The 13,942-nt window shown below is 56.6% G+C and overlaps 1 protein-coding gene across 1 annotated transcript in view; it reads right to left on the bottom strand.

Moving 5' to 3' along the window:
* ZNF385C (zinc finger protein 385C) overlaps positions 1–12,838 on the bottom strand; it is a 35,095-nt gene extending 22,257 nt beyond the window's left edge. The window contains exon 1 of the mRNA XM_008071915.1: positions 12,589–12,838. Coding sequence (XP_008070106.1) covers positions 12,589–12,838 — 250 coding nt within the window. The remainder of the gene's footprint in view (positions 1–12,588) is intronic.
* Between the last annotated feature and the right edge of the window lie 1,104 nt (positions 12,839–13,942).

Genomic DNA, 13,942 nt, shown 5'->3' with positions numbered 1-13,942 from the left:
CCATCTTGGGCGGTGGACGCTCTGGCCGCGGTCTCCTTGGGCTGCACTGAGCAACAGCAGCCACTAGTGGTAGGTAACGGGGGCGAAGAGGCACCAGCAGCCGACACCAGCAGGGTCGCGAGCAGGACGAAGGCGCCCCCGGCTCACCTGGCCGCGCCCCCCCACCCGACCCTGCCTCGGTACGCCGCTGCACGCTGCAGTAGGGGAGACTGAGGTTAGACCGCAGGAAGCAGGAGGTTCATTTGGATCCTCAGTACCTCTATCCCTGGTTCCCAGAGGAACTCACAGCCATGAGAAGCAGACAGGTGTGAAGGCTCCTGCTAGCCAAGCCTCTGAGAGTTGGGGAGCAAGCGTTTTGGGGTCCTAGAGCTGGCAGTAAGCCAAATGTCTCCCAGGGAGTCAAGGTCACAGCAGAACTAGTGACATTTTACCAGGGGCAAGCATTCCAGGCTGTGGGATGGCATAGCAGGGGTTCCTGTGAAGTTGAAAGTGCCCTGCAGGCTGGGCTTGGTAATCCCTGCACTTTGGGAGGCCGAGGCAAGTGGATTGCCTGAGCCCATGGGTTCGAGACCCACCTGGGCAACTTGGCGAGACCTCGTCTCTATAATAAATAAAAAATTAACCGGGTGTGGTAGCATGCGCCTGTAGTTCCAACTACTTAGAAGGCTGAGGTGGAAGGATTGCCTGAGCCCAGCAGGTCAATGCTGGGGTGGCCGTGAGTGTGCCACTACACTCCAGCCTGGGCAACAGAATGAGATACCAACTCAAAAAAAAAAAAAAAAAGAAAAGAAAAGAAAGTGCTCTGCAGTCTCAGAAGGGTCCAGGTAGAGCTGGGGGTGGGGACAATACCTCATGCTTGGGACCCTGTAGGGAATGATGGGGATTCTGACCTCCTGCCTGGTGGAGAGGCTGGGGGGAGTCTGAGTTGGCTACTGAGTTAACTGTCATGGGTAGACAGAAGTGGGGAAAAGAGGGAAGGAGGTCGGAGTGATGCTGTGACATCTTTTTTTTTTTTTTTTTGAGTCAGAGTCTTTGTCACCCAGGCTGGAGTGCAGTGGCACGCTCACAGTCACCGCAGCCTCGACATGCTGGGCCCACAGGCATGCGTCACCATGCCCAGCTGATTTTTTGAGATGAGGTCTTGCCTTGTTGCTCAGGTTGGTCTGGAACCCCTGAGCTCAGGCAATCCTCTGGCCTCCCAAAGTGCTGGGATGACAGGGTGAGCCACTGAGCCCTTTCTAGAACTCGCCAATGCACAGGCCACCCTGAGAGGTGAAGGGGGAGTGGGTTTCCTGTAGGAGGAATGTGAGATTGCAGGAGCCCAATCCTCCCAGATCTGGAGGCTTGGATGGAGTTCCCTTTATATCTAACTCTGAAGTCTTGGGCTGGACACTTAGCTAGGAGTCTCAGTTTCCTCATCTGTGAAGTGGAAATTAAAACCTGAGGGGGCAGAGAGGTGGAAAGGGTCGGAAAGAACAGGAAGGGGTCTGAGGACCAAATGGAACACTGAGGTGTGGAGGCCATTTGAAGAGGGGTGGAAGCCGGGCTCCGTGGCTCAGCCTGTAATCCCGCGCCTTTGGGAGGCTGAGGTGAGTGGATTGCCTGAGCCCGCGGGTTCAAGACCCGCCTGGGCAACTTGGCGAGACCTCATCTCTACAATAAATCAAAAATCACCCGGGCGTGGTAGCGCATGCCTGTAATTCCGGCTACTTGGAAGGCTGAGGCGGAAGGATCGCCGGAGCTCAGCAGGTCGAGGCTGTGGTGGCTAGGAGCGGCCACTGCACCCTAGTCTGGGTGACAGTGAGACTCCAACTCAAAAAAAAAAAAAAAAGAGGGGTGGATTCAGGGGGCGCCGAGGCACTCGGTGACCCAGTCTCTCCTTCCAGTCAGCACAAAGTCACTAGAAAATGCCTCTGGCCCCCTCCCAACTGGGTACACTGCTCCCTGGCACCAGGCCTAGGGCGCTCGTTGATCTTTGGCCATGCCAGTGGCTGTTGGGAGCTCCCCCCAGCACCCCTCATAAGCACTTCCCTGTGCTACCCGCTATCTGCCTCTGACATTCGCCGTGCACCCCAGCCCCAGGGCGCCGGGATGGGGCATGAGTCATGGCACATGCACACACACATGTGGCCGCCTAGCTCCTGGCTACACGCATGTGAAGGGAGACGCAGCAGCCCCCACATGTGCCCCAGAAAGGCACTGCACAGCCCACACGGCAGGGGTTTTGTACCTCCAAAAGGGTCTGAGGGCATTTTCCACCTGTATCTCAAAACAGTCTCTCTCCAGCCTAGCCATGGGTCCACAGCCAGGATCCAGGGCTTCACTGGACCCTGCCTCAAGACATGGGGGTGTTGACTGTGGCTAAACACAGGAACAAACCAGACCAAGAAGAGAGGCTGCCCCAGGGGTCTGACTGAAGCTGGAGACCACATTCCTGCCGTTTTGCCATAACTGCAAAGACACACACATACACACACACACCCAGGTTCACACACTCTGAGGCCAGCAGGCACGGTGTCTCCCCAGTTAGCCCATGCGCTCTGTCTACACATGTTGATGCCCGCACATATGGAGGTGGTCCCATGCCAAGACGGACAGACAGATGCCCATGCTGGCTGGGAGGCAAGGCAGGCACACTGGCCACGCATGCCTATACAGACAGGCACCATCAACAAAGATATATTTGTGTGTACACGTGCCCAGAGAGGCAAATGCACACAGACACCCAGACCCCTCCAGAGGCGTATACACAAAGATCCACATACAGATGGAGACAGGTGCGAGCACACACTCCCCTTACGAAATCAAGTACATCAGACTCAAGGGAGCACAGAGCCTGAGGTCTCTCTCTCGCCCCCAGCTCTGAGTCACAGGGCATAGGGTAGGGTCCTCCCAGAGATGCACGCATGCCCACAACCCATCTCCAAAATAACACTGCCACGTCCATCACAGATAAAACCAAAATTCTGGAAGAAACTGGGAGTCTGGGAGAGGGAGAACTGATGTGGGAGGCTGAGCCAGACCCAGCGAGTGCCTACTCCCCACGGCCAGGGGGTTCCTCCCCACATTCTCCAGAGCTCTCACCCACTTCCAGTCATCCAGCACTCGGGGTGTGTGGATGTCACAGACAACACCCCTCCCCACACAGGAGGAAGACCCTGAGCCCAGTCATAAGGGGTACTCAGCCCTCAGCCTCAGCACCTCCAGTCCCTTGCCTCCATGGAAGGGTGTTTCAAAAACACCCTTTGAAGGGTGATGGCTGTTTCCCTCCACCCGCTGTGTAGAGGGGTGAGCAGGAGATGATGGATGAAGCGGGAGGTGTCGGCATGGACTCCAGGGCAGTGGCTGGCTCCGGAGTAGGAGCCCACCCTGACCTCGGTCTCCCTCGGCTGCAGTAACAGCCCCCTCTCCGGGCCCCTCGACTTCACCCCATCCCTGTCCCCTTAGAGGCGGCAGAAGGTGTGGTCCGATCTGAGGAACCTGTGACACGGGCTCCCTGGACATGCACTTGCCCAGATGTGCAGCTTACCTGCTGGGGAAGGGAACCGTCCCCGCCCCTCCACCTTTGTTCTCAGCCAGAGTGGGGGGCTTCCCTGCCCCAGCCTGGGAAAAGGCACCAAAGTCCACTGGCGATAGGCAGACAACTTTTGGGGGCCAACAGCAGCAGGAGAGGCAAGGGCTGGGGAGAGGACCCCTCGTCCCAGCCCGCTCTCTCCCCCCACCCCAGGGTCCTCTGCACTCACCCAAGAGCATTCTCTGCCTTTGGAGGCACCGCTGACGCTGGAGCGAGCGCAGATGAAACCCAGCCAGAGTGACAGCAGGAAGCGGGATGAGAGGGACAGGAGGGGAGGGCACGAGGGAGGGACTCCTTGTCCTGCCTGGAAAGCAGCCACGCTGCTGGGCCCCGTCCCCTTGCGGGAAGGAGAAGCCCCCCTCAGGTCCCAACCACAGGTGTTGGAACCACGGGGCACGTCCTTCCCGGAGGGCAGAAGTGCAGAGTGGGGCAAGCGTGAAGACGGGGACAGGAAGGGGGAGGGCCTCAAGGGGAGGGCCTCAAGGGCATCTGCTCACCCTCCACCCCAGAGGACCCCTGTCTGGCACCTCTTAACACCCAAGCGAGGGGTTGACTTTGTCCGTAGAGACCTCCAGGGAAGGGGGTGTGCTGGCCCTTCTCTGCCTGTCGGAAGGTTCTGGTGCTCTCTGGCCCAGGGCTTGCTGCTGCAGGGCCCCCATTCTCCTGCCCACCTTATTCATTCTGTCCTCGCTATCCCCTGATACCTAACTGCTTTTGCTGAAGGGGAAACTGAGGCTCCAAGAGAGATGTCACCACTTCATCAGAGGGCACTGGCTACAGAGTGGGGAGCTGGAAGTGTCTTCCCACTCAGTCTAGGATCTGGACCCTCGGACCTGTGACCTGGGCAATACCGGGGTGGGGGGCGTTCATCTGATCAACTAGACCTTCTGACACCCCTCCCCTTCCCACCCCAGCCCCCGTCCAGTCCTTCTCTCCCCCTCCTCTCCCTAGAAGCTGGATCTGCTCACCTGAGCACCTGGTGGCCAGGAGGGGTGGAGAAGGGGGAGAGCCAGCCAGCCCACAGCTGGATCCAGTCTGCATTCCAAGCCCTGTCAGGCACTGCTCCCTGCCCCCCGCCAGCATCCTGTCTCCACCAGACAATAACCTGTAATCTCTGGAGCAGCCAATGCCCGAACCACAAAGGGGGCCTGGGAGGGGCCCCAGCGGCAGCTCCTGAAAACAGGTTTGTTAGGAAGGGGCTCTGGGGTAAGGAGCTGTTTGTGTGCCGAGAGGAAGGAAACTCAAGCCCGGAGCTAATTAACCCACCCGGAGACACAGGCGTAAGCTTTGTCTTCTGTGAGGGCAGGGATCGGAGCTAAGCCCCTCATTCTCTACCCAGACAGCCTTGTTTTTCCTGGTGGTCCCCGGGGGGAGGAGGGTGCTGACAGAAAGGGTCACACCTGGGAGAGGTGACCTCCCAGGAGAGTGTGGGACACTTCTGTCACCTGCCACCAGAGGACAGCAGCAGCGGGAGGCACTGGTGAGACTGCAAGAACTCCATGGCCTTGGGGGAGCCCAGTTTCTTTGAAACACGCACCCAAAGGCCTGGGCATGGGTGCGGGAGGGGGTGAGTGAGAAGGAACCAGCAACCCAGGGAGATGCGGAGGGATGGGGACAGCCCGGAGGCTTCCGGGGCCTCCTGAAGGGACTGAAATTAATCCATCCGCAGGGAGTAGGGGGGTGAGGAGCTCATTACGCCATTGACTCAGGCGTGACCTGAGCTCAAGGTCTTTGATCTGTGACTCCAAAATGTAGCCAGAGGCTTCTGCCAGCAAAAACTTGGAGATGTGACAACGGAGGGACAGATTTGAACAGGAGCCAAGGAGGTCTGAGCGCACAGAGCAGGGCAGCCCCCACCTGCCAGCTCTGCCCACCTCTCTCTCCCGCTGAGAGGCACAGGGACACCTGGTGCAGCTGCTGCCCTCTGGGCCCTGAAACCCATTGTAGTCTCACTTCATCTCTGCTTTCTTGTCCCTCTCATGTCTACCTTGCACTCCCCAACCAAGGTTCCTCCAGCCATTTCAGAAAGCCAGATTTTTTTTTTTGAGTCAGAGTCTCACTGTGGCCCAGGCTGGCGTGCAGTGGCATGCTCATGGCCTCCGCAGCCTCGACCTGCTGGGCTCAAGCGATTCCTCTGGCCTCAGCCTTCCAAGTAGCTGGAATATTTTTTCAAAATATATTTTAGAAACTGGTTCTCACCAAGTTGCCCAGGCTGGTCTGGAACCCCTGGGCTCAGGCAATCCTCTCGCTTCTGCCTCCCAAAGTGCTGGGATTACAGGTATGAGCTACTGCACCCAGCTAGAAAGCCAGACCTTGAGTAATTTCCGAAATCCCCTCCCCTCCCCTCTGGTGTCTTGGCAGGTCCACTCTGAATTAGATGGCTGGGTTGGGACAAGCTGGTTTCAGGAAGCCCCCCTAATCTCCACCAGCCAGGCTGGAGGGCGGGAGATGATTGGCATTTCCCTGGTTTTCAACTGAGCACACACAGGCATGGGGCAGAGGAGTGGCCCCGTGTCCCAGTACCCATGGAGTCATCTTGTCCCTTCTTCCCACTCTCAAGCCATTATGGCCTGATAGCCACCGGAGCCTCAACCTGCTGTGCTCAGGTGATCCTTCCGCCTCAGCCTTCCAAGTAGCTGGATCCTCAGGCATACACTACCACACCCGGCTAATTTTTTTGATTTATTGTAGAGACAAGGTCTCACCAAGTTGCCCAGGCTGGTTTGGATGCCCTGGACTCAGGCAGTCCTCTCATCTCTGCTTCCCCAAGTGCTGGGATTCCAGGCATGAGCCACGGCACCCAGCCCAGTCTTTCCTAATAATATATGCTGCCCTCTCTCCCCAGCAGGGCATTGGCAAGGATGTGGGGGTGAGATAGGACTTAGAGTCATGAAGCTGGGATCTGAAGCCAGCTGTGTGGCCTTGGGCATGTAACTTAACTTCTCTGAGTCCCATTATGCCAGTCTGTATAGTAAGGACCGACTCATCGTCTATGCCTGGGTTGGCTGGGTGAGGAGGGGACATCACGCTGCATGCCCAAGTGCCCTGTGGACAGTTCAGCTCCTAGGCAGATGCCTACCATGAGGCTGGAGTGGGTCACGGCTCCCTGCCCAGCTGTCCCCAATGCCCTGTGCCAGCCCAGCATCCACACAGGTAGATAGGAGGGTTGTGCCAGTAAACATCTGTCTGCAGTTGTTGGAGAACCACCCACAATTGATTAGGAGTGTGTGTGTATGTTGAGGGGGTAGCCAATAGGGTCATTGAGCCTGGTTGCAGTGGCTCACACCTGCAAACCCAGCACTTTGGGAAGCCAAGGTGGGAGGAACACTCAAGACTTCAAGTTTAAGACCAGCCTGGGCAACACAGCTGGACCCCATCTCTATTTTTTAAAAAAGCTTTTAATTAGCCAGGCAAGGTAGCACATGCCTGTAGTCCCAGCTACTCAGGAGGCTGAGGCAGGAGGATTGCTTGAGCCTAGGAGGTTGAGGCTGTAGTGAGCTACAGTTGCACCACTGCACTCCAGCCTGGGTGACAGAGCAAGACCTTGTCTCTTAAAAAAAAAAGGGGTCATTGAGTTCAGGACACATTCCTGAAGGATGAAAGGGCCTCCTGTGTGGGAGACTCCTCAGGGCAGGTAAGGGGGAGGGTTGTGGGGAGGCATGAGAGTGTGGGCACCTGCACTTTCCCTATCCTGTTCCCTCCAAGGGGTTCCAGGCTCACTCAGGGCTGCGAGTGAGAATTCAGGGAGCCGATGCAGCTAGGAAGGGGCATCTGACCCAGGCACTGGCGCAGAGGCTGAGGCGGAGGGGCCTCCACGTCTCCCTCCCACAGACAACCTCGGGGACATAAGCAGAGAGGATCTCTGCCTCACTGCTGTGGCCGCCTGTCACTGCGGGAGCCTCCAGTCCCACAGGCCCCTAATCAAAGTGACAGCTCCCAGGGAACACAAGCCCCTCCTGGCTGCCATAGGCCTGAGCCGTGGTATCTCAGTGTGGCAAGGAGCCTCAGACGGTGAGTGTCTGGGAAGTCTCATGCTCAGCCTAAGCCACCCTAGAATAGGTGCTCCCTCCATCTTCCCAAGGGGGCTCCAGACAGCCACGCACTGAGGGCTCTGCTCTGGTGAGAGGGGCACACTGGCCTCGTGTCCACCTCGTGCCAAGCTGGAAGAGGACAGGATGATGATGGCCCTGACATGCTTCCCCTTGCTAGCATCTTCTTTTATTTTGAGACGTGGTCTCACTCCATCGCCCAGGCTAGAGTGTAATGGTACAGTCATAGCTCACTGCAGACTCAATCTCCTGGCCTCAAGTGATCCTCCCACCTCCACCTCAGTAGTTGGGATGACAGTAGCACACCACCACACCTGGCTGAGTTGCTTTTGGCTTTTTTTTTTTTTGAGTTGGAGTCTCACTCTGTCACCCAGACTGGAGTACAGTGGCCGCTCCCAGCCACTGTAGCCTTCTGCCTCAGCCTTCCATTTTTTTTTTTTTTTTGAGTTGAAGTATCACTCTGTTGCCCAGGCTAGAGTGTAGTGGCAAGTTCATGGCCACTGCAGCCTCGACCTGCAGGGCTCTCAGATGATCCTTTGGCCTCAGCCTTTCAAGTAGCTGGAACCACAGGCACGAGCCACCACACCTGGCTAATTTTTTTATTTATTGTAGAGATGAGGTCTTGCCAAGTTGCCCAGGCTGTCTGGAACCCCTGAGCTCAGGCAATCTTCTTGCCTCTGCCTTCCAAAGTGCTGGGATTTATAGGCATGAGCCACCATTCCCAGCTTGTTTTTTGTTTTGTAGGAATGAGGTCTCACTATGTTTCCCAGGCTGATCTCAAACTCCTAGACTCAAGTGATCCTCCTGCCTCAGCCTCCCAAGTAGCTGGGACCGTAGGCACATGCCACCACACCTGGCTGAGTTTTGTGGGTTTTTTTTTAGATTGAAAAATATAGTTTATTTAGAAAGCAAATTAGAGAAGAAGTAGAAAGAGAGAGAGAAGATTCACCTCCCCAAGGTAGGGGAGGGGGCCAAAGCTAAGAAAACATGGCGGACACAGCTCAAAGAGCACATGGTCAAACCATAGCTTAGCAGAGGCAATGGCCAGTTTTTGTTTTTTGTTTTGTAGAGACTAGGTCTCATGATATTGCCCAGGCTGGTCTTGAACTCAGGCTCAGGCAATCCTCCCACCTCAGCCTACCAAGTGAGTGGGACTTTAGGCATGAGCTACTACACCTGGCTGAGTTTTTATTTTGTAGAGATAGGGTCTTGCTATGTTGCTCAGGTTAGCCTCAAATTCATGGCCTCAAGTGACCCTCCCACCTTGGCCTCCCAAAGTGTTGGGATTACAAGCATGAGCCACTGGGTCCGGCCACCTAGCATCTTCTTGCTGGAGCTGGCTCTCTACCCCCAGCTCTCAGAGAGCCAAGGAGACATGAGAAAGTCAGGGAGGAGGTGGATGTGGGTGTCGTGACCCAGTATAGGCCCAGAGTTACAGTCCAGTGGGGGGAGCAGTTTCTCCAGATGGAGCCCCAGAATTCCACGGTTCCCAAAAATCTAAGGGCCTTCGTGATTGCCGTGGGCATCTCGGTCACTCCCCCTGCTTCCACAGTGCTGGACACTCCTCTTAGCATGGTCTATTCCATGTCTGCCTCCCCCTCCAGACTGTGAGTGCCCAGAGGCAGGCACCAGGTACCACCCAGTGGCATCCCAGCATCCCACACTGGACGGGCAGGTACCAGGAGGAGGGAGAGACGGTGGATCACAGATGATGACAGAAAATTGACTTCACAGGTCTGATTTAACAATTTGAACTGGAATACCATGCTTTGTGTCTCCTGGTGACCCCTAAGATGGTGGGGACTGTGGGAAGAGGGAGGCCAGGTAAAGGGGGGTCCCCATCCTCCCGGGCAGCCTATCTCTGGCCAGGGTTGTTCTGCACTGTTGTCTTTTCTCTTCAGCCCCTCCCCCCTTGTTCTCTCCACCTTGGTGTGGTGGGATGGGGGAGGGAGGGGCTTTTGCCACTGGGTCTACTGCCCAGGAAATAAGGCCTGAAGAGGCTATTACAGGGAATGAGGACCAGACGATGTCGGGCCTCAGGACTGACCTTCCCCACCCAGCACAGGCCTGTCCTGCCTCCCTCCCGGTACCCCTTTCCTGACCCCTGAGCTGCCCTTGGGGTACTGCCTGACCCAGGGTCACCTGGGCACGTTCCTCCCCAGCAGACCCACATCCCACCAGTCACCAAGGATTGGCCATTCTGCTACCAAGAAGGCTCCAGAATCTCTCCATTCTACCCCCCACTTCCTTGTCATGTACCCCCAAGTCTCACCCCTCCTTGCCTTTTGCCAGAGATGCCTAAAAATACTAACTACTCCTGACCAGCCTGGGCAACATAGTGAGACCTAATTTCTACAAAAAAAAAAAAAAAAAAATTAGCTGGGCGTGGTGGCATGTGCCTGTTTTTCCAGCTACTTGGGAGGATGTGATGAGAGGATTGCCTGAGCCCAGGAGGTCGGGGCTCCAGTGAGCTGTGATCGTGCCACTGCACTCCAGTCTGGGTGACCCAGTGGGACCCCTACTCACAAACCAACCACTAACCATCTCTGCTCTAATCGCTCCAGTGATGCTCATCACCTTTGGAACAAAAGCCACAGCCCAGCCTGGTAGCAAGACCACACAAGGTCTCCTGCTTATCGCCTCCCTTGCCTCTTCCCGTCCCCAAGCCCAGCACACTGCCCCGGCTCCTGGACAGCCCTGGGTGTTCAGGCCTTGGTGCATTTGCTCTGGCAGCTTTCCTTTTCCATCTCCAGCACCCACCTTCACTGTCACTTCTCTGAAGCGTCCCCAACTCTCATGTCAGTCTGCCTCTCCCTCCTCTGCCATCTTGAAGCACCTGCACCCACCTTTAGGAAGCCTGTTACTACCCTGGAACAAACTTGCCTGCATGTGGAGTTATTTTGCCAGCTCTTTCCTACAGGCAGATGTGACGCCTTTTTTTTTTTTGAGTTGGGGTCTGACTCTGTTGCCCAGGGTGGAGTACAGTGGCATGATCATGGCTACTGCAGGTAGACTGCTGGGCTCAGGTGATCCTTCTGCCTCAGCCTCCTGAGTAGCTGGGACTATAAACATGTGCCACCACACCCAGCTATTTTTTTTTTTTTTTTTGGAGTAGGAGTCTCACTCTGTTGCCCAGGCTGGAGTACAGTGGCACACTCATGGCCACCACAGCCTCGACCTGCTGGCCTCAGGCCTCAGCCTTCTAAGTAGCTGGGATTACAAGCACATACCACCACACCTGGCTAATTTTTTGATTTATTGGAGAGACAAAGTCTCGTCAAGTTGCCCAGGCTGGTCTCAAACCCCTGAACTCAGGCAATCCTCTTGCCTCTGCCTCCCAAAGTGCTGCGATTATAGGCGAGAGCCACTGTGCCCAGCTGATATGACACCTTTTAAAAGCGTGAATCCAGTTGGGCTCGGTGGCTCAGCCTGTAATCCTACACTTTGGGTGGCTGAGGTGAGTGAACTGCCTGAGCCCGCGGGTTCGAGACCATCCTGGGCAACTTGGCGAGACCTCATCTCTACAAAAAATCAGCCGGGCATGGTAGCGCATGCCTGTAATTCCGGCTACTCGGAAGGCTGAGGCGGAAGGATCACCAGAACCCAGCAGGTTGAGGCTGCAGTGGCCGGGAGTGGCCACTGCACTCCAGTCTGGGCAACAGAGTGAGACTCCGACTCAAAATAAATAAGTAAATAAAAGCGTGAATGCCCCAAACAGCGACTTGTACCTAATAGGTTGTCCATAAATATCTGACGAATTAATGAGTGACTTTTGAACCCAGACACACACACTTACACAAGCCCTAGAAACATCCACCAGTCAGATATTCTCTTGCTCAGAGTCACTCCTCAGTGTCCAGCCCTAAATGCTTGGCTCCCCACCACCAGAGATCCCGAGGCCTTTGCTGATGCTGGGACCCCTGCCTGGAATGTTCCTTCTCCCCTCTGCCATGCTCCAAGGCTCAGCCCCCTCCTTCAGGAGGCCTTTCCTGGTACCCCCCAGGTAGAGCGGCCTTTTTGCCTTTGTGCCCTGGGGCTTGTCCCTGTGGCACCCACGACAGCTGCTCTTTACACATCTGCCTCAGCCCAAAAGACAGATTTACTCTTGGGGCGAGTGCAGAGCCGGGAGCCTGGTTCATTTGTCTCCAACCCTTTGCACGGTTAGGAAGCCTGGGTTGTGCGGACACACTGGGTGCCCCATGAATGTCTCCAAAAGCACAAGCAGCCCCCCAGAGGGTGAAGCGTAGCCCCTGGCAAAGCCACCAAGCTGGGCTGCAGGGTAGGTGTCCAGCGGCCCCCCAGGAACCAAGGCTGTCCCGCCCATCCCACCTCCCTACACTAGGCCTGCGAGTGAGTCTGTTTCCCCTGCCAGCCGGCAGCCCGAGCTGTTCCTGTTTTCCCTGTGGCCGCCATGTGTCTGTCAGCTAGCATCACCCTCAATGAGGCATTCACCCATTTCCCCCAGAAATCTGCCTTGCAGCCAGCTGCCCCTCCAGTGCTCAAAGACAAACCTCTGCAAAGTCACCCCAGTGAGGGAGAAGCAGAAATCCTGGCCGGGAGTCCAGCGGCCCAAGGAAGAGGAGCCTCCCCATCCCTCCGTGGGAGAGCTGTGACCCTGCTGATGCTGGCCTTCAGAGGCCAGAGATCAGGGCAGGCGCCCCAAAGAGAGGCCTGTCTCAAAGACTGTCTTGTCCAGGGGCTCCGGACTGGAGGAATGCTGCTTAGGATCCTGATCCCAAGAGACCCCAGAGGGGGAGCCCCCAGAACCAAAGACTTCCAGAGGAGGCCTGACGACCCGCGTATCCTGGGACATCCCAGAGGATCTGGACCCTCGTCCAGATGCAAAGCTGAACCCAATGACATTGGGGGCACCTCAGACCCTAAGGCCCCACCAAGGACGCCCCAGACTCAAAAGGCCATGGACCCAGAGCCCCTTCCCTGGGGAGCAGTGCTCTCCACACTGACCTGGCCCCGAGGGGGTCCTCCCCAGGCTGAGCTGCCGAAGCCGCCTCTGGTGAGCCCGCCCCCCGCAGTGCACCTGGGCCTGGGCCGCGGAGTTCAGCTGGATGTTACAGACGTCACAGAGCGTGTACGACGGCCGCTTCCTTTCCCGCTTGGGCTTAGGTGGTTCTGGGGGCCGAGGGGCACACTCAGCAGCTCCAGGAATGGGGGGCTCCTTTTCAGCCGGGGGGGATGGGCTCAGGGGCCGCTTCATACCTGAGCAGGTAGAGAGATGAGTCAGTGAAGACTGCATGGCTGGGATACACAGGAGGAACAGGGAAGTTCACGACCTGGAGATACCCGAGCTGTACCCAGTTGAAGCTCCCCAGCTTTTGGGGAACTCCCCATTCCCAAGGATGGCACAAGGGGGCATGATGGGGTCTAGTTCAAGGAAAGCAGCATTCGGAGATGGGATTATCTGGAAGTGTGTCAGGCATGTCTATGTGCTGGGAGGCCAGGACACTGGGGAGACTTGAGTCTTGGCAGCAAGGTGGCCACCAAGGGGGAGGCAGCAGAAAGGCCACTGGAGTCGCACTTGGGAAGCCTGAGTCCTGTCCTCAGCTCTGCAGCATACACTGAGAGTCCTGTGACAGGCAGACATGTGGAGCTGACTGCCGACTCTGCAGCCGCTGGCAGGAACCCAATTTTCCTGTGTCCTGCGCCCAGCAGGGTGACATTCATAAACGGTGACAGTGCATGAAGCCGTCCCAGCCCCTGACCCATGTGGCGCCAAATGCCCCGATGTCTTGGCCACTGAGGCTGAGACAACAGCTGGCAGTTTTGGTAGAGACCTGGGCCCTGCTGCCTGGGTGTGCTGAACACACACACACACACACACACACACACACACGCACGCACGCACACACACACACACGCCCTGGACCCTCACATCACCCCTGGGGACCCCACATCTTCCATAGATAGTTTTTTCTTTCCAGCTCACTTCTCTCGAACTTTCTCTGTCTGACTCATCTGCCTCTAGCCATTTCTATCCTGGGGCTTCTCGACTCCCTTTCTCAGACTGAACTGTGTTCATGTCTACTTTCTTCCTGAATCTGTGTGTGTGCTTCTGGCCTCTGCTTTAGATGGGGGGTTCCTGAGAGCAGGGTCTGTGTCTCGCCGTTCAACTGGGCATCCCCAAGGCTAGAGCCTGGGCGAGGCATGACTGAGCCCATCTGTCGTGTTCCATGCTGGATTGTGACTCCCCAAATTCATATGAAGGAGGACCCCCCGCCAACCAGAAGTATCAGGCCAGGTGTGGTGACTCATACCTATAATCCCAGCACTTTGGGAGGCTGAGGTGAGAGGATTGCCTGAG

This window comes from Carlito syrichta, unplaced genomic scaffold (genome assembly GCF_000164805.1).
Source record: "Carlito syrichta isolate Samal-C Ts95f unplaced genomic scaffold, Tarsius_syrichta-2.0.1 Scaffold314793, whole genome shotgun sequence".
NCBI lineage: Eukaryota > Metazoa > Chordata > Mammalia > Primates > Tarsiidae > Carlito > Carlito syrichta.
Note: the sequence above shows the minus strand (reverse complement) of the source record. Positions and strands in the feature narration are given on the sequence as shown.